The sequence below is a fragment of the Scyliorhinus canicula genome, chromosome 10 (assembly GCF_902713615.1).
Source record: "Scyliorhinus canicula chromosome 10, sScyCan1.1, whole genome shotgun sequence".
Classification (NCBI taxonomy): domain Eukaryota; kingdom Metazoa; phylum Chordata; class Chondrichthyes; order Carcharhiniformes; family Scyliorhinidae; genus Scyliorhinus; species Scyliorhinus canicula.
Window position 1 is genome coordinate 84,960,591 of NC_052155.1, and position 26,802 is coordinate 84,987,392.

The following is a 26,802-nucleotide window of genomic DNA, read 5'->3' on the forward strand; positions in this document are numbered from 1 at the left end:
CCCGCGTATCCGACACCGGTCTGGGGCCGCTCCCCTCGTGCTCCTTGCACCGCCCATGCTGGCCCCTTGTGCGCCGCAGGATCACTGCTCCTAGCAGCCCGCTGACGCCGTCGTAAACCGCTCCGGCATTTACAACGGCGTCAACACTCTGCCGCTATAATGGAGAATCCCGCCCAGACCAGTTGCAAATAAAATTTTGTTCTTATTTTTACTCGTTGTGGACTCCCCATGTCCTTATTAAAAGGTGGAAAGCACAGACTCTAGTGAGACTAAAATAAATCAAGAACTGATCAGGATCTGATAGGTTTCAAGTATGTACTATATGGTGGAAAGATTTATTGGTCTTTCTGAAAAAAGTGAATAAATACAAATTTTTTTGGGTAATTAATTTCCTTGTATTTTTCAATGCAGGTTGCTAATCACATTGGATAGCTTTGAGCATGCAGGATAGCTTTGAGCAGCACATTTGATGCCGCTAACCATCTTTTATCATTTGATTGCATTTAATATCAAACATGTTTAAATGCTGCTGATATGTGATTAAACCCATTCCAAATTATAGCATTTGATGTTAAATGATCGCTGTTTTTGAGCACATTGAATGCAAAAATTGTCAACATTTCAGGTAGGGAAGTCAATGCCTGGGCTCCTGGCAGCTATCCACTGTGCCACAAATATTTAAGAAACCAGAGGGTGGATAATGGTTAATGAGAATTATCTGCTGACCATTTGACTCATGGCTCCAGTGCACAACTCGGAAGCACACATAGACAGATGGATATAATGAGGACAATGCTATCAGATGAATGTCATCAAGCAGACCATTAAGGTGGGTGCTTAAACAAAATTCCCATTGCCTGAACAACGTGGAGAAGTTCTGCAGGACACTCCAGAGAGCATCTCACAATTAATCATGGTCTGATGAATCCTGCATAAGTCTACAAACATGCAAAAACAGCCCTTGCCACGGCACGTACGGGAAGCAACTGAGAGAGAGGAGGAAGAACAGGACAACCAACATTCAGACTGGACTGTCTGTGATCAGCTTATCTGATTGTGGTTCAATTGAACACAATCCCTATTTCCCTGTCATCAACAGTCCCATAACTCAGTTTCCCTTCCCTTTGTTAATGACCATCACAATGCTTAGTTGGCCACAATGCTGAAATAAAAGAACCAGAAAACAAACATCCCAAATCAATTTCACAATTAAACCAGCCAGTATTCCATAATAAAGTCAACAAATCACTCTTTTGCATTCCCTTAGTGCCTGTCTTCTACCTTTGCCTGTCCTCGTGCTCCATTGCATTACTATCCAAATGGCTGAAACAAGCCTGGTGCAAGGCTATTGACTGTCAATGGGGGAGACTGCAGATGGCCTTGGAGAATGGCCTTGCTGGACAGCCTTGCACAGCTCTGGCCTTGACAATCAGGCTTTGGACACCAGATGTTGGCATGGGTGGCATCAGGCTGGGTTGGCTGCCTGATAGGGAGCAGCAAAGGCAATGGTGAAGTGACAAAGGTGGGGAATGAATGCTTTGATCCTAAGAGATAACAGCAGATTCATTAACACAGCATCATTGTCATTACTTAGCCTTAACAATCCCAGCAATTATTTGCAGAGGACAAATTGCAACATTGCTTTGAGACCCTGCAAGCTACTCTTGTATCCCCAATTATGATGGCAGCAGTCTAAGCATTCATGACAGCAAACTAAGCTTGCATGGTTTCAGTCTCAGTACTCAAGACATTCACTTTTCACTGTACCTCGGTACACGTGACAATAAACAAATCCAATCCACAGAATCAATTAATTGTTACAGTGCAGGAGGATGCCGTTCAACACTTCATTGCATGGCTGCCGCTTGTGTTGCAATGGAGGCTGATGAATCAGCCATCAGACGCCACATTATGGTTGGGTTCATGAGTGTAGTAATAAAGCTGGCCACCAATTCCACACTGGAAAATAGGTTTCAAACTCCATGAAAAAGCATATGCAATGTTGGTGCCAGACTCTTCCATGCTCCTTGACAGCCACCACAGACTTTCTGACAGGCCTGCCACTGCACCGAGCATTTCTGTCGACATACTCATCAGTCTTTTTCTGATTGCTGCTCCATCCAAGTCTTCATCGGAGTCCTCTGAAGCAGAACTCAGGTGTGATCTTGCACTCCAGCATGCTGGGACCCACTCTGCCCTTTCCCCCAGCCCTGCCTGCAAGCCAGTGCCTCACCATGTGCAAGTCCCACTTCTAAAGTAGTCTCTAAAGTACACATAATGTTTGTATCTAAACTGGTGGCTACAAGTGAGAGACGAAAAAGTGAGAGAGGAACAAGTGACAGCATCTCTTCATCATTAGTTTCTTCTCCCTTTACCACATCTCACTCTTGCACCACAATCTTTTATTTCAGCATTGTGGCCGACTGAGCAAAGGGAAGGAAAGATGATTTATGAGACTTTGGTGACTGGGGAATTGGGATTGTGTTCACTGGAACCAGTCATGTAAGCTGATCACTGACAGTCCAGTCAGAATATTGGTTGTCCTACTCTTCCTCCTCCCTCTTGAGTTGCTTGCCATATATGGTGGCAGCTCTTGGACAAGACCCAAGTCACAAAAGCATGTCTGTAGTGAGTGAGCTGCGGAAGAGGAAGAAGAGCATACTTCGACTATGAGGCTTCTAAATCAGAAGAAATTATGGGACAAGGGGGATGTGGGACATGAGGAGGAGGATTAGTTATGGGCATACTGTGATCTTCAGTGCTTTCAGCCCCATTGCTGGTCAAGGCTTTGTTCATGGCTGCTTCAGAGATGACAAGAAAAGTCTCATCATCAGTGTCAGAACATGCAACCATGCCTGCCTGTCACTGATTCAGTGTTCCTGTCTGCAACTGTGTGCCTGTACAAGAGAAGGAAATGTATGTCAATTAGTGTAGTGCAATGTGTTTTGAGGATGTGTCTGTCATGGTGAAAAGTGGGCAATGTTTGCAAGTTGTGGAGCTTGGGTGGATGGCTTACAGCAGTGCTAGGTGAATGAGAGTGAGGTGAAGCTGCAAATGTGAGCTATGAGTTGTGGTTAATAGATTGTTGGTAGTTAAGTAAAGTGTTGTGCATTGAACAATGTGTGAGGACAATGGTTCAGTTGTAAGGACATGACATTTGAATATGGATTTTCTCACCTTAGCCTTCCCTGTGAGCTACAAGGCCTCGGGCTACACTGCCTGCATTGACCAACCTTCTCCCACTGTTTTTTTAAATTTAGAGTACCCAATTATTTTTTCCAATTAAGGGGCAATTTAGCATGGCCAATCCACCTACCCTGCACATCTTTGGGTTGTGGGGGTGAAACCCACGCAGACACGGGGAGAATGTGCAAATTCCACATGGACAGTGATCCAGGGCCGGGGTTCGAACCCGGGTCCTCAGCGCCGTAGGCAGCAGGGCTAACCCACTGTGTCACCATGCTGCCCTTCTCCCACTGCTTTTAAAGTGTCAGTTTGGAGAGCCATCTGGTGCCCTGAGGATACTGAACCTCTCTCAACCTGTCCACCTCCTGCACTAAGAACTCCTGAGCATTGTAGGAAACCTTGGAGTGAAATCTCTGTCAAATCGTGCAATTCTTTCTTCGGAAAAACTCATTTCTATATTGAATTCCTGCACCTGATCCAGTCAAAATGTACCTTTCCTTTCAGAGGTGAAGACTGGCTTGAGCTCATACTAAATTCTGAATTCTCCCTCTGTGCACCAGAACAGCCACTGGAATGTGGCGACTGGGGGCTTTTCACAGTAACTTCATTGCAGTGTTGATGTAAGCCTACTTGTGACAATAATAAAGATTATAAAATATATATATATATATATATATTGGCATTGGGAGCAGTCCAGAGAAGGTCCATGAGGTTGATCTTGGGTATGAAGGGATTTTCTTAAGAGGAGAGGTTGAGATGGTTAGGCCTGTACTCATTGGAGTTTAGAAGAATGGGGGGGGGGGGGATCAAGGGTTATGGAAATAAGGTAGGAAAGTAGAGTTAAGGATTATCATATTAGATCAGTCATGATCGTATTGAATAGCAGAGCAAACTCAATGGGCCGAATGGCCTATTCAGCTCCTACATCTTATGATCTTACGGTCTTATTGTCTTATATTACAGCAAGATGAAAAATGAGAGTCTCATATTTTGGGCTATTTTGACCGTTTTGCCAGAGGAAATTAGGGTGGGGGTTGGAGAGGGGGTCGGGGGAAGATGTCAGGATTGTGTTTTCAATTTTTTACAATTTTCTTTACAAGAACCAAGAGGAAAGGTAACTAAAATGCTTATTACAAAGCTTTGTTATTTGCTTCAAATGTAATTTGTTGGCTTGTCTCAGCAACTGATATATAGCTCAGACTTATTGTATGGGGAGAGTCCTTTTAGTTTGTGAACATCGGGATGAGGAGGCCAAGGTGCAGTCAGTCAGATTTTTAAACATAAAACTACAAGGACAGTTAGCTGGTTAGCACCGTGACTTCATAGCTCCAGGGTCCTAGGTTTGATTCCCGGTTTGGGTCACTGTCTGTGCGGAGTCTGCGCGTTCTCCCCGTGTCAGCTTGGGTTTCCTCCTGGTGCTCCGGTTTCCTCCCACAGTCCAAAGATGTGCAGGTTAGGTGGATTGGCCATGATAAATTGCCCTTAGTGTCCAAAAAGGATAGGTGTAGTTACTGGGTTATGGGGATAGAGTGGAGGAGTGGGCTTAAGTGGGGGACTTTCCAAGGTCCAGTGCAGACTCGATGGGCCGAATGACCTCCTTCTGCATTGTAAATTCCATGGTTCTATGGTTCTATGACAGGCATTACTCGGCTTAGATGAAGATCATAGAAGGATAGTTAAGAATTACTTTGTTAAAGTCAAGCAAGACATGCACTGATAGCAAAGTGTAGTATGGTCATTATTTGTGTATTATTATGCAAAGACAACTTGTACTGATTGTACTGACTTAATTCAATCATAATTGTTACCCAGTTGTGCATTCATGAATGTTCTGTGAAATAAAAATAGCTAAAGGATTCATCTTTGACCTAATCTTACCAGGTGCTTCCCTGGTTTACCTTGGAAGAGATTGAAAAGATGCATGTAAAAGACATAAATAGCTGGCTCAGATCACAAGGCATAATTACATCTCCAGGGTATATTATCACGCAAGTAGATGGTGGGCAGTCTGCTCCAGCACATAAAGAAACAAATCCTCTTATAGGAATGAGTTATGCGACTGAGCCTGAGAAAGTATCTATAGCACATCCAAATTTGTAACAGAGAGCAAGACTCCCTCTCTTTTTACCTTGTTTTCTCAATCACCTATTATAACCCCAATGGAGATCCCAGGATCAGGACCATACGGTTTCCCATGACCGCCCCAGAATATCAACTTCCCCATTAAGGGGACAGGGTTTCTCCTTAACGAGGAGAGCCCAACTCGTATAAAAAACCCAGCCTGGGTGGGGGTCGGAGAAGGAGACACTTAGGGGAGTGGTGAAGTTTTGGATTTGTATTGCAGTAAACTTTATTCTTAATTTCTATTTATCATCTACGCATTCTGCTTACCGCAGATTCAACATCACCTAAGGACAGCTACCAATTATGAGCAAGAGGCCAGTTACTGCATCAAAATCCTGTAACTCACTGACAAGCCTATGGGTGTACCAATATCACATTGACTGCAGTGATTCAAGGCAGTAGCTGATCAGCATGAACATTTTTTTTTAAAAGGAAGCAACAACACAGGAATATAAAGTTCCAAGGAATGCAATTAAAAGTTGAATCAAGAACGAGAAAACATACATTTAAAAACGTTTCATATTGCAACTTTCTCCCAACCTTAATGCAAAAGTAATAGCAGAAGTATTTTCAAGTTTATGCTACAAACAGAACTTTGCTCATGACACAAGACGCTCTGGAGATTCAGGAACCCAAATAAAGTCCACTGATGCAGACAGCCACTCCACAATTTTAATTTTGATATAGAGATATTGGCAATCTTGAATTTAGCAGGACTTTCCACCACATCACTGTGATCATAATCTAGTACCTGGCTGCTTTTTGCATGCTTCTTCGTTAAATTAAGTTTTAACACATAATTTTACCTCTATATGAACTTGTACTAGTTGACTACCTTATCGAATACAGAAGTAACTTTTTTTTAAATGTGAAAGAGTAACAATTTTCAAGGATTGCCATCCATAAATTGCAAAAATGATTAAAGTTGCTGTTGTGATTATCAATCATAATATTTCATAGACATAATATTCAGGATGCCCTGTTGGAACTGTCATGATAACCAAAGAGTAGCAGCATAAACATGGTACACTGTATAAGTACAAAGATGAACAGATTGAGGGTGAATCACTTACTGCTTTGTAGGTTCTTTTCTGACCAGCATGTTTTCGGGATTTTTCTCCATTTACTCCTATCTCAACGTGCATTGAGTAAATAATATCAAAAAAATCTTCAACCACTGCGACCCGCTTTAAGGACTGCTTCTCTGTTGTACTGAGTCCATCCTGTGAACCCACAAAAGAAGTCTTGTTCAAGATACTTACACTGGGTGAACACAAGACTGAACAGCAAAAAGTACAGTCCATTAAAAGGTTTAGATTTACTGTACAACTTTAATTAGAATGTTAACATCAAACAGAAGTCAGGTTTTCAACAACTGTAGTAAAACAAAAATCTCATTGAAATTAATTTTTAAATTACTTTTTTCTTACACAGAACTTAATATCTCAATACAATTGACAACACAGAAAATATAAACCGGCATACTCTGTCCAAAAACAGAACTTTTCCAAAAGAGGATTACAATTACAGTGTGATGGACTACCCCAACTTATGAATTAAGAGTGGGGAGTTCACCCAAGGTCCAAATCATCATTCTTCCCTTAACAAACCTTTTCAAAATTAGGTCACCTGCTCCTTCTTCTCAGGTCTTGTTTGTGGGGCTTTGCTGCAAATTGGCTGATGCTTACAAATAATTATAATTCTGAAATATTTTATTGCTGTGAAGAGCTGAGGTTTAATAAAGTTACTTAAATGCAAATGCTTTCTATACACCAATTTTGATTTTTCTGTTCAATTTCAGAATCATATCATGGAACGGTTGCAATACAGGAGACTATACGACCCATCAAATTAAACTCTCTGTAAGAGCAACTCAGTTAGTCCCACTCCCCTGCCTTTTCCCAGTAGCCCAGCAAATTTTCCACCCTCAGATATTTATCCAATTCCCTTTTAAAAGCCACAATTGAATCTGCTTCCACTGAACTATCAGGCAGTGCATTCTAGATCTAATCCAGTCTCTGCATAAAAAATGCTTCCTCCTGCCACCTTTAGTTCTTTTGCCAATCACCTTAAATCGGTGTCCTCTGGTTCTCAGTGTTCTGGCAGTGTTCTGGCAATGAGAACAATTTCACCCCATCTATTCTGCCCAAACACGTCATGATTGTGAACACCACTATCAAATTTCCTCTTGATCCTCTCTTCTCCAAGGAGAACAGGCCCAGCTTCTCCAATCTATCCACATAACTGAAGTCCTTCATCCCTGGAACCATGCTTATAAAGATTTCCTGCACCATTTCTAATGCATTCACATCCTTCCTAAAGTACAGTGCTCAGAATTAGGCAGAGTACTCCAATTGGGGCCAATCCAGAGTTTTATAAAGGTTTACCATAACTTCTTTATTTTATTCATAACACCCAAGATCCTATGCACTTTATTAACAACTTTCTCAATCTGCCACCTTCTACCATTTATGCACACTCCCACCAACCAACCCCACCCCCCAAGGTCCCTCTGTACCTGCATCCATTTAGAATTGTACCCTTTATTTTATATTATTCCGACAAAAATGAATCATTTCACACTTCACTGCATTCAATTTCATCTGCCAATTGCCCAACCCTTTCACCAGCCTGTCCATGTTTTCTTGAAGTCTATCAGTATCCTCCTCAAAGTTCATAATACAGTAGTCCCCCGTTATAACGCGGGTGTTCGGGTCCAAGACAGCCACCCGCGTTGTAACCGATATCCAAGATGGCGGATATTGAAATGAATGAACGAGAGGAAACATCGCTGACTATGCTGAACATTGCTGAATGGAAGGGCGTTTTAAATAAGAAACAGCAAAGTTCGTTCAAGTCTTAAATCAAGTTTTAAATGTATTAAAATATATACAATAATATACAGTATACATACAATAATATACTTAAAATTGTACTTACACGCATATTTTTAAAAATCATTTAAAAAAGTCTGTGAGTTTCCTCTGGCACATCCCCTTCCTCATCTTGACTTGTGCTTGTCTCTGGAGGTTCTTCAGGTGCAGGATGTATATCGGGTCGAAGTCTTGCTGCTCTGTGTATGCTATGAGCCACTTCAGGTGCGTGATGGCATCCGAGTGGCTCTTTGCCACTGTGGGCTGGGGTTCTTCTTCTTCTTCTGCCTCCTCTTGGGTGACCTGGTCGATGATCTCCTCCTCTGTGAATGTTTCTGCGGGTGCCATGTCATCCTCTGCTGCTGCCCACCTGTCCACCCAATCCTGGAGTGTTAGGTTCTCATCCAGTTGGTCCTCTAGCCTCTCCTCAGCTGCCCTGATCTCTGCTTCAGTAAAGCCTACGAAATCCTCTTCATCCGGGTAATGTTGGGGTCGTGGGAGTGCTGCTCCTAGGGCCTTGTTCCAGCAGTTGGCGATGGTCTTCTCTGTCACAGCTCCCCAGGCCTTCCCTGCCAGATAACAGGCATCCTTGATGGTGATGGCTTTCAGGTAATCTGGGACAGTGAGAGGAGAGTCTATCATTTCCAGGATCAGTTCCTTTTTGTACACAGACTTGAAGGTCTGAATGATGCCAGCATCACATGGCTGGATCTTGCTGGTGGTGTTCTTTGGGAGATAGAGCACTTGGATCTGCCCATCCCTGGTCTTGAGAACATCTCCCTGAGGGTGGGCTGAGCAGTTGTCTAGTAGGAGTGTGGCCTTCTGCGGTAAGTTGCGGGCTCTAAGGTGGTCCCTGACACTGGGTACGAAGAACTTGAAGAACCACTCCTCAAATAAGGAAGCTGTCATCCAGGCTTTGCCAGAGTTCCGGTAGGTAATGGGTAGGTTCTCCATGTTGATGTGGTGAAAGCATCTAGGAGACTTGAATTTGCCCACAATCAATGGCTTCAGCTTGTGTGTTCCCGTGGCATTGCTGGCAAACAGGATGGTGAGCCTGTTCTTGGCTTGCTTGTACCCCAGAGTCTTGTGGGCATCATCCTTGACAGCTAGGGTCTTGTCAGGCAGCATCTTCCAGTAAAGCCCTGACTCATCTGCATTGTAGAGTTGCTCTGGGGTCAGTTCCTCTTGCACCATGTAGTTCTTGAGGATGTCGGGAAAGGCTGCTGCGGCTCCTGAGTCGGCGGATCTCTGTTCACCACTGATGGTAACTGCACCTATCCCATGTCTTTTCTGGAACCGATGGAGCCAACCCTTGCTGGCTACGAAATTGCTGTCCTCTGGGTGGAGCTGGTGATGGAACTTCTCAGCCTGAGTCCTGATGATAGGTCCAGATAGGGGGGTGCCACCAGACTGTTCCTGGACAAACCAGGTGAACACAGCCTTCTCTAAGTTACTGTCACTAGCGTTCCTTGCCTTTTTCCTGCTAAGCCCTTCACTCTGAGAAACTGTCCCAACATATGTTCTTAAATTGGGCTCATCTTTCACCCACCCACGGAGGGTTGACTCTGGTACACCAGTCTCTCTGGATAATTTTGCCTTCGTTTCCCCGTTTCGAAGCCGGTCTATCAAATGTATCTTTTGACTCACTGAGTAAGACTTGCGCTTAAACATTTTGAACGACAGCAACTGAACTCGAAGATACCTGCACTGTAAAAGGTATCCCTTTTATGGCTGTGTAACTGGGCTAATCGGTCGCGGATACTCATCGCGGCTAATCGTTCTACAGTACAGTGATCATCGCTGCTAATCGGTCTAATCATCGCGGGTAATAATCGCTACTAATCGGTCTAATCATCGCGGGTAATCATCGCTGCTAATCGGTCTAATCATCGCGGCTCAAAAAGGTGCTGTTTCAAAAAGAGTTTAAAATGAGTCAAGTAAGTTGGGGTCCATAAACCCCCCCCCCCCCCCGCCGTATATCGCGAACCGCGGTATTGCGGGGCGCGTTATAACGGGGGACTACTGTACTTCAAAGCTTGATATCACCTTTTTGAATCGTGCCCTGCATACCCAAGTAAATGTCATTAATATATATCAAACAAAACAGTAGACCTAATACAGATCCCCAGGGAACCCCAACATTTACCACTGCTATATAATTCCTATTATAGGAAGGATATTGTTAAACTAGAAAGAGTGCAGAAGAGATTATATGGATGCTACCAGGACTTGATGGTCTGAGTTATAAGGAGAGGCTATTTAGGCTGGGACTTTTTTTCCATGGAGCGTAGGAGGCTTTGGGGTGATCTTATAGAAGTCTATAAAATAATGAGGAGCATTGATCAGGTAGATAGTCGATATCTATTCCCAAAGGTAGAGGAGCCTAGAACTAGAGGGCATGGGTTTAAGGTGAGAGGGGAGAGATACAAAAGAGACCAGAGGGAAAACTTCTTCACACAGAGGGTGGTGAGCATCTGGAACTGGCTGCCAGAGGCAGTGGTAGAGGTGATTACAATTTTGTCCTTTAAAAAGTAGACAGTGACATGGGCAGGTTGAGTATAGAGGGATATGGGCCAAATGCAGGCAAGTGGGACTAGCTTTGTCAAAGCTGTAATACAGAGAAAGTGGGAAATATTTATACTGTGGAGTGAGAATGAAAGATGAGTCATAGCCACAGAACCCCAGGGAAACAGGGGGCTAATAGCCACAGAAACCACAGGGAAAGAGTGCTAATGGCAGTCCCCAGAGAGAACAAAAGATGTGAAAGTCCAAACAGCAGAGAAACTAACATCAGACAGTAAACTATGACAGATGTAGATGTGGGGGAGGGGAAGGGAGAAGCAAAGGGGAGAAAGGGCAACGAAAGGTGGACAAGATGGAGGGTGGGGGAATATATATAAAGAAAGACAAGACAGAAAGAAATGGTAAAAGACAGTTAAAATGAAAGGGGATGAAAACAAATGGGTCGAGGTGAGGTAGAGCTAATCATCTGAAGTTGTTGAATTCGATGTTGAGACCAGAAGGCTGCAGTGTGCCTAACCGGACAATTAGATGTTGTTCCTCCAGTTTGCGTTGAGCTTCACTGGAACATTGCAGCAGGCCAAGGACAGACTTGTGGGCATTGGAGCAGGGTCTTGTGTTAAAATGGCAAGGAACAGGAAGGTCAGGGTCCTGAATGCGCACAGACCGAAGGTGCTCAGCAAAGGGATCACCTAGTCTGCGTTGGTCTCTCCGATATAGAGGAGACCAGATTGGGAGCGGCGAATGCAACAGACCAGATTGAATGAGGTGCAAGTGAAACGCTGCTTAATGTGGAATGAGTGTTTCGGGCCTGGAATGTTAAGCATCGAAGAGGTAAAGGGGCAGGTGTTACACCTTCTGCGATTGCATGGGAAGGGGCCATGGGTGATGGGAGAGGAGTTGGGTATGGTGGAGGAGTGGACTAGATTATCCCGGTGGGAATGGTCTCTGCGGAATGCTGACAGAGGGAGTGAAGGGAAGATGTGTTTGGTGGTGGCATCACGCTGGAGTTGGTGAAAATGGCGGATTATTATGCTTTGCATACAGAGGCTGGTGGGGTGAAATGTGAGGATGAGGGGGACGCTATCCTTCTTCTGGAAGGGAGGGGAGGGGGTGAGGGTAGTGGTGCGGGAGATGGACCACACACTGTTGAGGGCCCTGTCAACAACTGTAGGTGGGAAATCACGGTTGAGGAAGAAGGAATACATTTTCAAAGCACCATTTCGGAAAGTGGCATCATCGGAACAAATGTAACAGAGGAGAAGGAGCTAGATAAGAGGATGGAGTCCTTACAGGATGTAGGGTATGAAGAGCTGTAGTCCAGACAGCTGTGGGAGTCGGTGGGAATCAGTGGGCTTGTGTTGGATATTAGTAGATAGTCTATTGCCGGAAGTGGGGACAGAAAGATCAAGGAAGGGAAGGGTCTGAGCTGGGCCAGGTGAAAGTGATGGAGGAGTGGAAACTAGAAGCAAAGTTGATTCATTTTTCCAGGTCCAGATGAGAGCATGAAGCGGCGCCAAAATGGTCTCAATGTACCGGTAAAGGAGTTATAGGAGGAGACCCGGGTAGGCCTGGAACAAGGAATATTCCACATACCCCATAAAAAGGCAAGCGTAGCTGGGACCCATGTGGGTACCCATTGCTACACCGTTGATTTGTAGAAAATGGGATGAGTTAAAGGAGAAGTTGTTGAGAGATAGAACGAGTTCAGCCTCGCGGAGGAGAGTGGTGGTGGATAGGAACTGCCCAGGCCTCTTTTCAAGAAAGAAGTGAAGAGCTCTCAGGCCATCCTCGTGTGGGGTGAGGTGTAGAGAGATTGCAAATCCATGGTGAATAGGATGCGGTTAGGGCCTGCGAACTGGAAGCTGTCAATATTACTCAGGGATTCAGAGGAATCCCGGATGTAGATGGTGAGGGAATGGATAAGAGGAGTGAGGATGGGGTCAAGGTAAGAGGAAATAAGTTTGGTGGGGCGGGAGCATGCTGACACAATGGGCCTGCCGGGACAGTCCTTTTTGTGGATTTTGGGAAGTAGGTAAAAGCGGGCTGTCTGAGGTTGGGAGATTATGAGGTTGGAAGTCATAGAGGGAAGGCATCCGGAGGAAATGAGGTCAATAACAGTGTTGAAGATAATGGCTGGATGTTCAGTGGTCTGGTCATGGCCCAGGGGGAGGTAGGAGGAAGTATTGGAGAGTTGGCGCTCAGCCTCGGCAAGGTAGAGGTCAGTACACCAGACGACAACAGCACCCACTTTGTTGGCAGGTTTGATGACAAAGTCGGGGTTAGACCTGACAGAGTGAAGAGCAGAAAGTTCAGAAGGAGAGAGGTTGGAATGGGTGAGGGGGCAGAAAACTTAAGACGGCCAATGTTCCATCAACAGTTCTCAATGAAAAGATCGAGGGCAGGTAATTGTCCCGGCAGGGGTGTCCACTTGAAAGAAGAATGTTGATGGCACATGAAAGGATCAGTGGAACGGGGGGGAGGTCTCTTGCCCAAAGTGTGCACGCAGACAAAGGTGACGAAAGAAGAGTTCAACATCATGTCGAGCCCGGAATTCATTGAGGTGGGGACATAAGGGTACAAAGCTGAGTCCTTTGCTGAGAACAGCATGCTCAGCCGCAGAGAGGGGAAGGTCGGAGAGTATAGTGGACATGCGTCAAGGGCTGGGGCTGGGAGAAATGGGGTACGAGGGATTGGGACTGGCGGAGGGCCTACGATGGGCAGTGGTGTTGATAAGTTGTTGAAGCTTGCGTTCCTTAACATCGGCAAGAAACAGGAACAGTTTCTTGTTAAGGCGTAGAATGATGTGAAGGATGATGACTGTTGTACTTAGCTGGTCTAGCTTACATGTGACTCCAGACCTACAGCAACGTAGGTAATTCTTCATTACCCCCTGAAATGACCTTACAAGCCATTCAGTTGTACCAACCTGTGGATGCACCTACACTAGATGGACTGCAGTAATAACACAAGACGGCTCACCAGCGTCTTCTCAAGGACAATTAAGTTGGGCAACAAAATGCTGGCTTTGTCAGCAACACCCACATTTTGTTGTGATTTATCAACTTTTAAGAACAGCCAGCATTTGCAATATCTTCCATTTATCAAAGTTTAACCCATCCAGTGTCTCAACTATCTCCTCTTTCACTTTGGCTATATTCAGCATTGTTCTCGCTCATATTATCAACCTGACATCTGTCATAAGCACCCTTTTCCTGCTTCATCCTGCTCGCCATCTCCTTTGTCATCCAGGGAGGTCTGGACTTTTTTGTCCTGTCATTCCTCTTCAAGGGATGTACCTTATTGTACCTGAATATTTCCTCTTTAAAAACGGCCCATTGTTCTGTTAAGTATTTCGCTTGCGATCTTTGATTCCAATTTACCGAGACAGGTCTGTTCTTATCTTTTGAAATTGGCCCTCCTCCAATTAATCACCTTTGCTCTAATTTCTCTTTTGTCTTTTTCCATAGCTAACCTAAAGGTTATACCATGATCATTGTTCTCTAAATGGTCTCCAACACTTCGTCAACATGGCTCACCGCATTTCCTCGACCCAGATCGAGCAATGCCTGCCCCGTTTTTGTCCAGAAACATACTGATCTGGAAAACTTCCCTGAAGACACTTCAAAAACCCTTCTCCCACTATGTCCTTTATACTGTTACTATCTCAATCAATATTAGGATAATTAAAGTGCTCGTGATCACAACTCTGTAATTTTGCACATCTGTAATTTCTTTACGAACTTGTTCCTCTATATCTTTTCCATTTGTGTGTGGCCTATAGAATACACTGTAATGTAAAATATACGTCTACTGTTCTGTAGCTCTACCCAAATAACTAACAGCAACCTCACTGTTAAGGCTTGACTTCTTTTCTTATGTTTGATAGCATGCTCGTTTTGCAACGTTTCCCTGCTAATTAACCTTCTACCATGGAAAGTGTGCACTCGGACTTTCACACTACCATGAAGCTTTTTATTGAAAGAACCCATCCATGCGGTTACTAATACACCGATTACACATTCTGTGACCTCTCCTCTACAAAATTATATGGTCTCCTGCTAGATGATATATTTCTTGTGGAAAACACATCATACAGAAAGAGGTCATTGGCTTTGAAGGTGCGTGCTAAATCTAAAGCATTGAAATAGTATAATCACTGCCCAAACAATTCTGTACATTACATTCAAACCCAACCCTCGATCAAGACAATCCAACAGGTCTGTGCCAACAAATTTGAAAGATTTCAAATAATCCAAACCCGGTTTCTATCTGGAAATGCACATAGCCTGAACATATGCCAGCCGGTATGGGCAAGAAAAAGAGGTGGACTTGAAGCCAGGATGCAGAAGGCCACACAAACGCCTGTACTATAGAACAGGGTTTTTGAAACTGCAAGTCATGACCCGCAGGAGGGTTGCAGAGAAATCAGCCGTACCATTCCCGACTGGGAGAAGGGCCTAACGTCTGCGACCAGCTTTTGCACTCTTTTTATTGGCTTTTCTCATATTGATAAACAATTGTAAATATACACATCATATTTTTCTTACCCGCAATAATTTACTTTATTGTACAATGAGGTTTATTTTGTCTTTCATTTAATTGACCCGATATACATTTCACTGTCCTCTGGATCAGTCTATGGTCTATGGTCCCCGCACACCACCCACCCACCCCCACCCCCTCTGGCTTCAGCTGTGTTTTGCTTTTATTTTCAGGTTTAAAAAAGGGAGGGTTACCCCCCTCCCTCCACTTCTCTTCTTTTGTGGTTTCCCCACCTTCCTTCTGTCTCCCCCCCCCCCCCCCCCCCCCCCCAACCTTCCCCGGTTTGCACAGTCCTTTGATTCCTTATCTATCTTTTTTTTATTCTTAACTGACTCCTTGTTGCTAGCGTCAAACAGGTTTTGGAACAGGCTGACAAACTGCCCCCAGGTATCCAGGAAGCCTTTCTCTGACCCTCACATGGTGTACTTAATCTTCTCCTGGTGGAGAAATTCCAAAAGATCAGCGATCCAGTTTGCAGCTGTGGGTGGAGCTGCTGATCGCCAGCCGAGCAGGATTCTCTGGCATGCAATAGGGGAAGCAAAAGCAAGAGTGTTAGCCCCCTTCCCCATGTGTAGCTCTGGCTGCTCAGATACACTAAAGATTGCCACAATTGGGCACGGCTTCACCCTCACCCCCACAACCTTGGACATTGCCTTGGCGAAAGCTGTCCAGAACCCAGCAAATTTGGGACAAGCCCGGAACATGTAGCTGTGGTTGGCCGGGCCCCTCACATTTCACCGTTCACATTTATCCTCCACCTCCGGGAAGGACCTTCTCATTCGGATTCTGGTCAGGTGTGCTCTGTGCACCATTTTGAGCTGCATGAGACTGAACCTTACACAGGAGGAGGTGGAGTTAGCTCTGCTCAGTGCTTCGCTCCAGAGTCCCCACGCTACCTCTGTCCCCAATTCGTCCTCCCATTTTTGTCTGGTCTCATCCAGTAGTGTTCGAGCTCTGTCCAGCAACTGTCCGCATATTTTCCCACATAGCCCCCCATTCTTGTTGCTTGTGCCTATCAGGTCCTCCAGTAGTGTGATTTCTGGGGCCCCGGGTTACCCTACTGTCTCTTTGTGGAGAAAGTATTTTATTTGGATGTGTCTCATTTCCTGTCCTTTTGCTAGTTTCCACTTCCTCGTCAGTTCGTCCAGTGTTGCCAGTCTGCGCCCTATGTAGAAGTCCCCGACCGTCAGTGTGCCCCTGTCCAGCCTACCTCTTTGGAAGGTGGTGTCTAGCATGGCTGGGGGGAATCTGTGGTTGCTGCAGATGAGGGACATTTTAGTTAGCCCGAAGTGTTGTCTCAGCTAGGTCCACGTTCTCAGCGTGGCCGCTACCACCTGGCTCGTTGTGTATCTTGTTGAAGGGGATGGGAGTGCTGTAGCCAGGGCCTGGAGGGTCGTTCCTTTGCAGGAGGCCTCCTCCATTTGTACCCAGTCTCTGCTGGGTTCTTGTACTCAGCTCCTCACTCTTTCTGCTGTTGCTGCCCAGTGGTCATATTATCGGTTTGGTAAAGCCAGGCCCCCTTTGATTTTCCTTCTATGCAGTCTCGGTTTGGGAATTCTCGTGTTCTTACCCCCCCCAACACAAATGCCATGATTAGGCTGCCTACATTTTGGAAAAAGGCCTTGGGGGTAAAGATCGGTATGGATCTAAACAGGAAGAGGAACCTCGGCAGTACGTTCATCTTGATTGGCTGCACTCTCCCCGCCAGGGAGATTGGGAGTCAGCCCCACCTTTGAAGGTCCTTTTTTACTTCCTCCACCAGGCTGGTCATGTTCCACTTGTGGATCTGTGTCCAGTCTCTGGATCCCCAGGTAACGGAATCTGTTCTGGGCCGTTTTAAACGGGAGCCCCTCCAGCTCTGTCCCTCCCCCCTTTGGGCTCACTGGGAACGCTTCACTTTTGCGCAGGTCTCGTTTGTAGCCCAAAAAGATTCCAAACTCTTTCAGTATTTGCAGTATTGCCTTCAGTTCCTCCTGTGGCTTCGAGACATAGAGGAGCAGGTCATCTGCATAGAGAGAGACTCTGTGCTCTCTGTCTCCTCTCCGGATTCCCTTCCAGCTTTACGCCTCCTACACGGCTATTGACAGGGTTTCGATTGGTAGCACGAACAAGATGGGAACAGGGGCAGCCCTGTCTTGTTCCTCTCTGGAGCTGGAAGTATTCATAGCTGGTGGGGTTAGTTTAGACGCTCGCCTTGGGAACGTTGTACTGGAGCCTCACCCAGGCGGTGAACCCCGCTTCTAGCCCAAACCATTCCAGCACCTCGAGGAGGTAGTTCCATTTGACTCTGTCCTCTGTCGAAGGCCTTTCCTGCGTCCAGGGAGACGATCACCTCTGGTCTCTCCCTGGCGGGTGGGGCAGCGGGAGTGGGGGGGGGGGGGGGGGGGGGGGGTCAGTATTATGTTCAGCAGCTGCCTGATGTTCACTGTGAGCTGCCTACCCTTGGAAAAGCCTATTTGGTCCTCTGCGACCACCTCCAGTGCGCAGCCCTCCAGCCTTTTGGCCAGGACCTTTGCGAGTATTTTCGCATCTACGTTCAGCAGTGAAATGGGTCTGTATGATCCACATTCCGTCGGGTCTTTATCCTTTTTGGGTATCAGTGAATTTGTGGCCTGCACTAGCATTGGGGGCAGGGTGCCCCCTGCCAGTGAGTCTGTGAACATGTCCCTTAGGTGTGGGGCCAGGACTGGTGCAAGATTTTTGTAGAAGTCCGCCAGGAACCCATCGGGTCCCAGTGCCTTCCCCACCTGCATGGAGCTGATGCTTTCCATGATTTCTCCCAGATCTATTGGTGCTTCCAGCTCTCCCCATCTGTCTTCCCCCACAACTGGTAGTTCCAGTCTGTCTAGGAACTGTTTCATCCCCGCGACCCCATTGGGGGGCTCGGAGGTGTACAGTTCCCGGTAGAAGGTCTCAAATGCCCGATTGACCTCCTTTGGTTCCGTTATCAGTCTGCCTCTGCTATCCTTTACCTGCGCTACTTCCCTCGTGGCTGCCTGCTTTCTCAGCTGGTTAGCCAATAGGCGGCCAGCCTTGTCTCCGTGTTCGTAGAAGGTCCCCCATGTCTGGCGGAGTCAGTACACTGCTTTCCTAGTGGCTAGCAGGTTAAAATCCATTTGTTGCTTTTTTCTCTCCGTCAGCAGCTCTATGGTCAGGGCTCGGAGCATGACCAGCTTTTAAATGCAAACGGCAGAAGCGGCGGAAGAGAGCAGGTCACCCACCTGGCACATACACTGACTTCATGCACCATGAACATCCATGCTTTTTGCCGCAAAATCACAGAGGAGAGATCCCTCCATCTTCTAGCTGCGAGCAAGCAAGGCTGCAGGACTGTGAAAAACTGAAGATGGATCATTTTGTGATAAGGAAGAGAGGGCGAGAGACACAAACAGGCCAGGATCTCACAACTGAATCTGTTATAAAGAACAGCTCAGGAGAGTCCATGGCAGGACAAAGCAGTGATAGCGTAGGCTGCTCAGGAGAGTCCACAGCAGGACCAAGCATCTCCAGGGCCTTTGGCTATATTCGGCCGAGTTTCACGACGGCCTAGGAGGCCACTCCTCTAACCTTATTCACCCCCACCCGGGGGGCTAGGAGCGGCGCTCTGTAACTCTCGGCCGCCAAGCGGCGCGCCGAGAGTGACGCGACGGCGGCGCCTATGTGACGTCAGCCGCGCATGCGCAGGTTGGCCGGCTCCAACCCGCGCATGCGCGGCTGACGTCACGACGGCTGACGGCTCAAACCCACGCATGCCGTCTTCCCCTCCATTGCCCTGCAAGATGTGGCGGCTTGATCTTGTGGGGCGGCGGAGGGGAAAGAGTGCGTTCCTTTGAGATGCCGGCCCGACGATCGGTGGGCACCGATCGCGGGCCAGTCCCCTCCCGAGCACGGCCATGGTGCTCACTCCCCTCTCCGCCCCCACAAGCTTCAATCCAGCTTTTGGCGCCATGTTCACGACGGCAGGCCGCTCGGCCCATCCGGGCCGGAGAATCGCCGGTCGGCCGTGAAAAACGGCGAGCGGCGATTCCTCCGAGCGGGGAGTGGGAGAATCGAGGGGGGCCCCAGGGGGGCGTGTCGTGAGTCGCCCGGCCCTCCCGCGATTCTCCCACCCGGCATGGGGAGCGGAGAACCGCGCCCATGATTTCTTGAGGTATGGCTTTGTCAATTGGGCATCAGGATACAAAGCCCATGTGTGTTATATGCAGGGAAGTACTGGCAAATGAGAGTTGGATGCTGACTATGGCTTAACTTGCAGACATATTTTCAATTCTAAACAAATAGAACCTCAATTTGCAAGGGAAGAATGATGATTGCTTACGGAACTGCGAAGAAATAGATGCTTTCCAATAGTCATTGGAAGTTTGACGAGGACAAGGCCAAAACTACTATATGTTCTCCACACTTCCACAACACATCAAAGAAAACAGTGTTAGTTAGTAACAGTCAACAGACTGGCAAGCCTTATTCAGTCAAATCTGGCTGCGCGGATCAACAGTTTTTGTCGCTACTTTCCGGAGGTGAAGTTACAGATTTTGAAAGAGAAGTGGGTGAAAAATCCTTGAGTTTGAGACCCCAGAGTCAATTATTAACTTACAGCTGACTCCAAAATTAGGAGACTAAATTTATGCACTTCATCTGTGACAGCACATTAAAACACGCCACAAGTCCATGAGGCTGTCAGCATTCTGGAGTAACATCTCGGAGGAGTATCTAGTACTGAGTAAAACAAGCATTTGTTGCTATTAACCTTCACAACGGCCTGCATGTGCAAGATTGGATTTTCTATCCTCACAAAGATGAAAACAGCACAAAGGAACCGGCTGAACTCATCTCCTGTGAACTTGATTGGAGTGAGATGGTGAGGACCAAGAAGGCTCACCTGTCACATTAAAGGAAGAGAAGGTGGTGTGTTGCGAAGGTTGGCCAGCGTGGGGTTGCAAAGGTTGGCTGGCATGGGTCCCAAAGGTCAGCCAGTTGGTAAAAGTGAGTCCCAGGGGGACTTCCGGTGGTGGCCATGAGCTGAGCACCAAAGGTGGTCCTCACCGGGGCTTTTCACAGTAACTTCATTTGAAGCCTACGTGTGACAATAAGCGATTTTCATTTCATTTTCATTTCATCTAAGAACTTTGACTACAGCCTTTTAACCCAAGAAAATGGGCACCAAAAGTACTCATATTCCCCCAGACTAACCCTCCATCGACCGCACTGCCAAGCAGGATGGGAAAGAATCAGCTGTCCAGCCAAAAAGCCAGGAAAGACATGGGGAGGGAAACGTCAGCTTCGGAGCAGGGACCTGCATGTGGAGGCACAAAACTGACGAGGATCGACCCTGCAGAGTTCCTACCGCAAACCCAAGTGCTAATGGTCAAAATTACATGCTTCATCACCTCTGAGCTCCAGAGACATAGGCAGTAGATGAGAAGAGACTTCCTAGCAGCCACTGAGACGACAGTGAAGGCTGCGACAGCCCCCAAGGAGGCAATGCACAATATGGAGCGGAGGGTAGAGGCCCAGGAGACGTCAAGAAGGGCAACGGACCAAGGGGACTGGATCATGACACTTGAGGCTGAGGTAGTGAGCCTGGTCAAGACCCAGAAGAGGTTGAAGGATAGAGTTGCCGACCAGGAGAACCGATCGGATTGGCAAAACCTGAGAATTGTGGGGCTGAGGGAACAAAGCGGAGAAACCCCATAGAATACATAGCAGTGGTGCTCAGGAGGCTGGTTGGTGAGGAGGGCTTCGCCAAGCCCCCAGAAGTAGACCATGCCCACAGGTCACTTCGGCAGCGGCCCAGAGCTGGGTAACCATCCTATGCGATAATCGTGAGGCTCCACAGGTGCCAGGAAAAAAGAGCGGATCCTGAGGTGGGCGAAGAGTGCGAGGGTGCAAGTGGGAAGGACATTCCATCTACCTGTACCATGGCATTGGTTCAGACCTGGTCAAGCGCCAGGCAAAATTCAAGGGTACTAAATCCGCGTTGTACTAAAGTGAGATGCAATTCAGCATGCTCTACCCTGCCAAGGTATGGGTATGTACCAGGGTAAAAAAACATTACTTTGATGCCCCAGAGGAGGCCAACACGTTTGCCCAGAAAATTTCCCTCAACGAGAGAGGGAAATGGCCAAACGCGGGCAATAAGAATTCAAGAGGGGCAGGGCGACCACAGGCAGAGGCACGGAGAGAGTGGGGCGAAGAGAAGTAGACAAGGGTTAAATAGGGAAATCCGACGGTTAGGGAAGCTGCTACACTGGCGAGCAGGCTGGTGTATGGAAGTACAGTGAAGGAGGAGGCCACGGCACGGGTGGGAGGGAGTGTCTGGCAGAGGGGAAGGGAAAAACAGAACTTCAGGGGAAACAAAGGGCAAAAAGCAGGGGTGGGGGAGGGGGGAATAGAACAAGGATAAGAGGGGTATAGGATGAGAAAAAGGTGGGTAGGGGGTGGGGAGGGGGATGGGGGGTAGAGCGCTGATTGCAGAAGACGGCGATGGCGAAAATGAGGAAGTCGGTGGCAGTCACCTTGAATGGCCCATGAACAAGAGCAGGCCCAGATGAACAGGGTCAGGCCACAGGGTGAGTATGGTTGAACGCACAGGAGGTCACTCATGTTTCAACACCAGGACAAGGGGGTGGCCATACTAATCAACAGGACAGCTTAATTCACGGTGACGAAGAGCGATGGACCCGAGTGGGGGGTTGGGGGGGTAGAGGGAAGAGGGCCACACATTATAGTCAGCAGAACCCTGGAAGGGGCCCTGATAGTCTTGTTAAATATATATGCCCCGAACTGGGACAATGCAGAGTTTGTCAAAATAAACGTGCCCAAAATCCCTGGCTGATCGACTCCATAATGGAGGTAGATTGGCGGTACTCCACAGCCTCAACCATAGAACTGCTGGCGGAGAGGAAAAAGCTGCACATGGAATTTGATCTGCTCTCCACAAGGAAGGCATCCACCAGCTCTGCCATGGAACATGGAGACAAGGCCAGCTGTATGCTGGCACGTCAGCTAAGAAAGCAAGCAGCTGCAAAAGAGATAGCAAGTTACAGACAGAAATGGTAGGGTGGTAGCAGCCCCAAATGAGGCCGGTGCAAACTTTTACCGAGGGCTTTCCACATCCAACCCCCCGGAGGGTGACTCAGTGACTCGGCAGACTGGGCATACCGATGATGGGGGAGGAAAGGAAACAAAGGCTGCAAGCACCACTAGAGCTGGGCAAAATCGTGGAATGCATTAATTTCATGCAGTCAGGGAAAGTGCCGGGAGCGGGTTGGTTCCCGGTAGATTTTTCAAAATCATTTGCAGCAACACTGACCCAGCAATTGCGGGAGATGTTCAATGATCATTGCTACCCATGCTGGCCCAGGCCTCGATCTCATTGATCACCAGAAGATTTGTCAAGGGCAGACAGATAACAGTGAAAATCAGATGCCTGCTGAATGTAATAATGACCCCATTCAGGGAGATGACACCAGAGGTGAACATCTCCCTGGACGCTGAGAAAGCCTTCAATTGTGTAGAATGGAGGTTGCACGGTAGCATGGTGGTTAGCATCAATGCTTCACAGCTCCAGGGTCCCAGGTTCAATTCCCGGCTGGGTCACTGTCTGTGTGGAGTCTGCACGTCCTCCCCGTGTGTGCGTGGGTTTCCTCCGGGTGCTCCGGTTTCCTCCCACAGTCCAAAGATGTGCGGGTTAGGTGGATTGGCCATGCTAAATTGCCCGTAGTGTAAGGTTAATGGGGGGATTGTTGGGTTACGGGTATACGGGTTACGTGGGTTTAAGTGGGGTGATCATTGTTCGGCACAACATCGAGGGCCGAAGGGCCTGTTCTGTGCTGTACTGTTCTATGTTCTATGTTCTATGTCATGGAGGTGCATGAAAGGGTTCTTCCCAGAAATGGAGGATAGGTGCAAGTGGTATCAGGGGGACCCAGCCAACCACACCCACATGTTTTAGTCCTGCCCCAGACTCAGGGATTTCTGGACTGCCTTTTTTGAGGCCATGTCCAGGGTGGTGGTGGTCAAGATGGAGCCGCCCCATCTGTGGCAGTCTTCAGGGTGTCAAGAACATCCAGAGCTCTGGACAGGAAAGTACCTTGGCTTTCACCTCACTAATTGCCAGACAGAGACTTCTGCTAGGCTGGAAGTCAGCAGTGCCATCCAGAGCCTCGAAATGGCTCTTGGACCAGGCAGAGTTCCTGCAGCTAGAAGAAATAAAATTCTCAATAAGAGGGGTCCGAGGAAAGATTCCACGACACGTGAAAGAAGTTCAATGAATCACCTCACACTTATCAGGTTAGATTGACCTTAGATTAGGATAAATGGTCGGCACAACATAGTGGGCTGAAGGACCTGTACTGTGTGTCATAATATACACCAGTATATCATGGTGCAGATACACACACAGATTGACACATAGCAAGACCAATCAACACACACAACACCGCAGCCAATCACCAGTTAGAGCACACTCACTATAAAGAAAGAGGCATCAGTTTTCCCGCTCATTCAGGTGCAGCCTCTCAGGACAGAGGTCACAGCTTGCAGCACAGTTTCTAGCTTAATAAAATAGCGTTGTACTATTTCAAGTGTTGGTAGCCTGTATGTGTTACTGCTGAGGTAGACGCAGTCTCCACAGATCCAGAGTACCCAACACATCACTGTGCTGTACTGTCCCATATTCTATGTTCACAAACCTCTTTGCAGACCTGTTTGCAACCAGCAACTAATTGGGGCAGGCAGGTAGGAAGAGGCCGGGAGTAGAGAGGGTGGGGCAGGGAGCACCGTCTGGATAAAAAGGAGCTTGTGTACAGCAGAGAAGGAATGGGGAGGAAGGCCACTTACAGGAGGGGACACTGATCCCTCCCGCATGGGCCAAACCAGGAAGGCAGACTATCCTAACCTCCCCCAAGAACTCAAGGGGGGGATTCAGGACTATCCCCCCCAAAACAAATGCAATTATAAACAATATGAAGAGTCCTGGCATAATTACATATGTAAAGTTGTGTATAATGCTTGTGACAAAACGTTAATAATCCCAATAAGAACACTTAAAATAAACTGTATAATGCACACTAATGTAAATAATGTGGGGAAATTATAGTACTGGGACTTGTGTCACAGATGCTGTGGCAGCTTGTGATACTAATGCTGGTGTTATTTTTTTGATTATTATGATTGTTTTTATATTGTTCTGCAAAGTTTTGATATGAAATGCAAAAATTCCAATGAAAATATTTTCAAAAAAAGTAGGTTGTGGCAAAAGATGTTTGAAAGACACTGCTACAGAACAAACTAACACATGACAAGGTTCCAAGAAGCTCATTCAGGCCATTGTTCCCAGATCTGAGAGAGGGTGCAGGGTTGCAATATTAGAAATGTGAATATGGAAGAGCTGATGCCTTGGTTTGGCATGGGCCAGAACTGATTAGGGTTTCCCCCAATGTCTCATGAAACTTGGACATGACCGAATTGCAGTTAAACAGAAATTAAGAATCTTGTTCGGTTTCGAGTTGATACAACATATTCGTCGTCTGGATTGGAAACTTTGGGCAATTGTTTTGAGGTTGGGCGAGAGATTTTTCACGATCAGGTCATAATCATTTTTTCAGAAAGAGGCCTTTCGGCCCATTGAAGTAAACTCGAAATTGTGCTCGAAACAAAAATTAACATTTTGTAATGCCAGCTTTGGTTTCCAAAGACTCAACGAGGCGTGTCGGCCGCAACGGGCGAAGGGCAGCATCCAACTGTCGTTTACAGCATTCTTAGGGAACAAACACAAGGTACAGCATTGCTTAATCCTGTCACTTTCTGTTGAAAGGAGGCACAACCGTCAGCTCGATTCAAAACCGAGTTGTGACTGAAGAAATTCAAAACATGTCGGTAGATCTCTCAACTTAAGCCTGCTCATTATCATGTGCATTTTGAATTTGGTACCAAGAGGGAATAGTTTAGATATGTAGAGAACACCCATTGCACCGGGTACACAGCCGTCAGACGGTAACCGTTTTCTGAAGGCGTTGTAATAGCATTGTGGGTGAGATTTACCAAACAGATTCTCGACACCAATAAAGAAAAATCAATAGTACAACGAATGCGCCAGCGTCATTTATTTGGGACATGTTTTTTTTTCTCCCTTCCCCGCCCCATGCTGGAAAAGCGACATTAAATGAAGCACTCAGCAGGGGACAAATCAGGAGCGCATGTTATTATCCCCGAGGGCTCAAAATCTTGTTCATGAAAAACAGATGGGAATGTAAGCTCGTTAACCTCGTGCGATTCACACCTGTGGCAATTAGCACTGTATCTGGAAAATATTTAATTTTATTTTTCCGTCACACCAACTTAAAATGGTTCTAATAGCATCACCAGCCAGTCATTTCGAGGTAAAATTGCTACAGATCTACATGAATTCAGTTCCATAAGATGTGTTACGGCAATTGTGGCCTGCTGACAATCCTGTTACCAATGGCTGTATAACCAGCTAGCCCGCACAATTCTGCCTCAGCGTCGCATGAACTAGATGACCTATCCAAGTTGCCGGTGGTAGAGGGTGTTGCTGTGTGTATGAGCAAGTGCTCCAACCTCGCAATGCATCCAAAAAGGTGCTGAACGGCTTCAGCTTCATTGGTAAAATGATCAGTTTTCGGAGCTCCTATCGGCCGGTAGCAGGATGTGTGGAACTGAAGAGAGGATAACTTTTTTTAAAGCACGGGCGAGTATCACATGGGCCATCCTATCATCATTTAAAAGCAAACCTGCCCGAACTATTCCATAGAATCACACAAAGTTTACGGCACAGCAAGAGGCCACTTGGCCCATCGAGCCTGCGCCGGCCTGATAATCGAGGCACCCGAGCCCAGATTCCACTTGGCGGCCATTTGGGACGGTGGCCCGGGATATCGCCCGAGACACACACACACCTCCTGGCCCAACAGCGACTCTGCTTGTCTGGTGCCGCCACAGCGACTCCCATTGTCTCTGGCGCGCAGGCGGGGGTGGGGGGGGGGTGGCTAAACAGGTTGATTCTGCGCCGTAGGCCACAGCCGAGCCCGAGAGCAGGTAGTAACCGTCTCCATGGGAACACGCGAGCAGCCGCGAGGTGTGGAGGGAGACACTGTGGGAGCGAGGATCCCCGGGCACGCGCGCCCATCCCCATCCCCCGCGCGGCCCGGGAATGTCGGCAAGGCGGCACTGGTGCGCGCATTCAGGGGCGGGGCGCGAGGGCTCGCGGCCGGGGGCGCGCGCTCGCTCGCTCAGGCGGGACCCACAGCCTCTTCGCAGCACAGTTACATTTTACGCCAGATTGTCGACAACCCGACCCGGCCAGGCAACACCAGCAACTCTCGGAGGGGGAGGGGAGAGATGGCACGCCATTCCGGGCCTTGTCATCGAATTTTAAACCTTAAAATATACAGTAGGGCAGCCACATGACAACGTTTGCGTTTAGGTTTTTTTCCCTCCAACATTTATAATGACAAATTATACAGATGATCGGCTGCAAAACAAACACCAGACTCTCCGAGCGGAGTAACTTGCTAATAAAATATATATTTCA

The 26,802-nt window shown here is 47.3% G+C and overlaps 1 protein-coding gene across 2 annotated transcripts in view; it reads right to left on the reverse strand.

Annotated features, from left to right (window-relative positions):
- The window catches only part of LOC119972491 (nucleolar protein 4-like), a 526,260-nt gene that overhangs the window by 496,799 nt on the left and 2,659 nt on the right, over positions 1-26,802 (reverse strand). For both annotated transcript variants that reach the window (XM_038809264.1, XM_038809265.1), the window contains exon 2: positions 6,384-6,533. In XM_038809264.1, the coding sequence (XP_038665192.1) occupies positions 6,384-6,533 (150 nt within the window). The remainder of the gene's footprint in view (positions 1-6,383; positions 6,534-26,802) is intronic.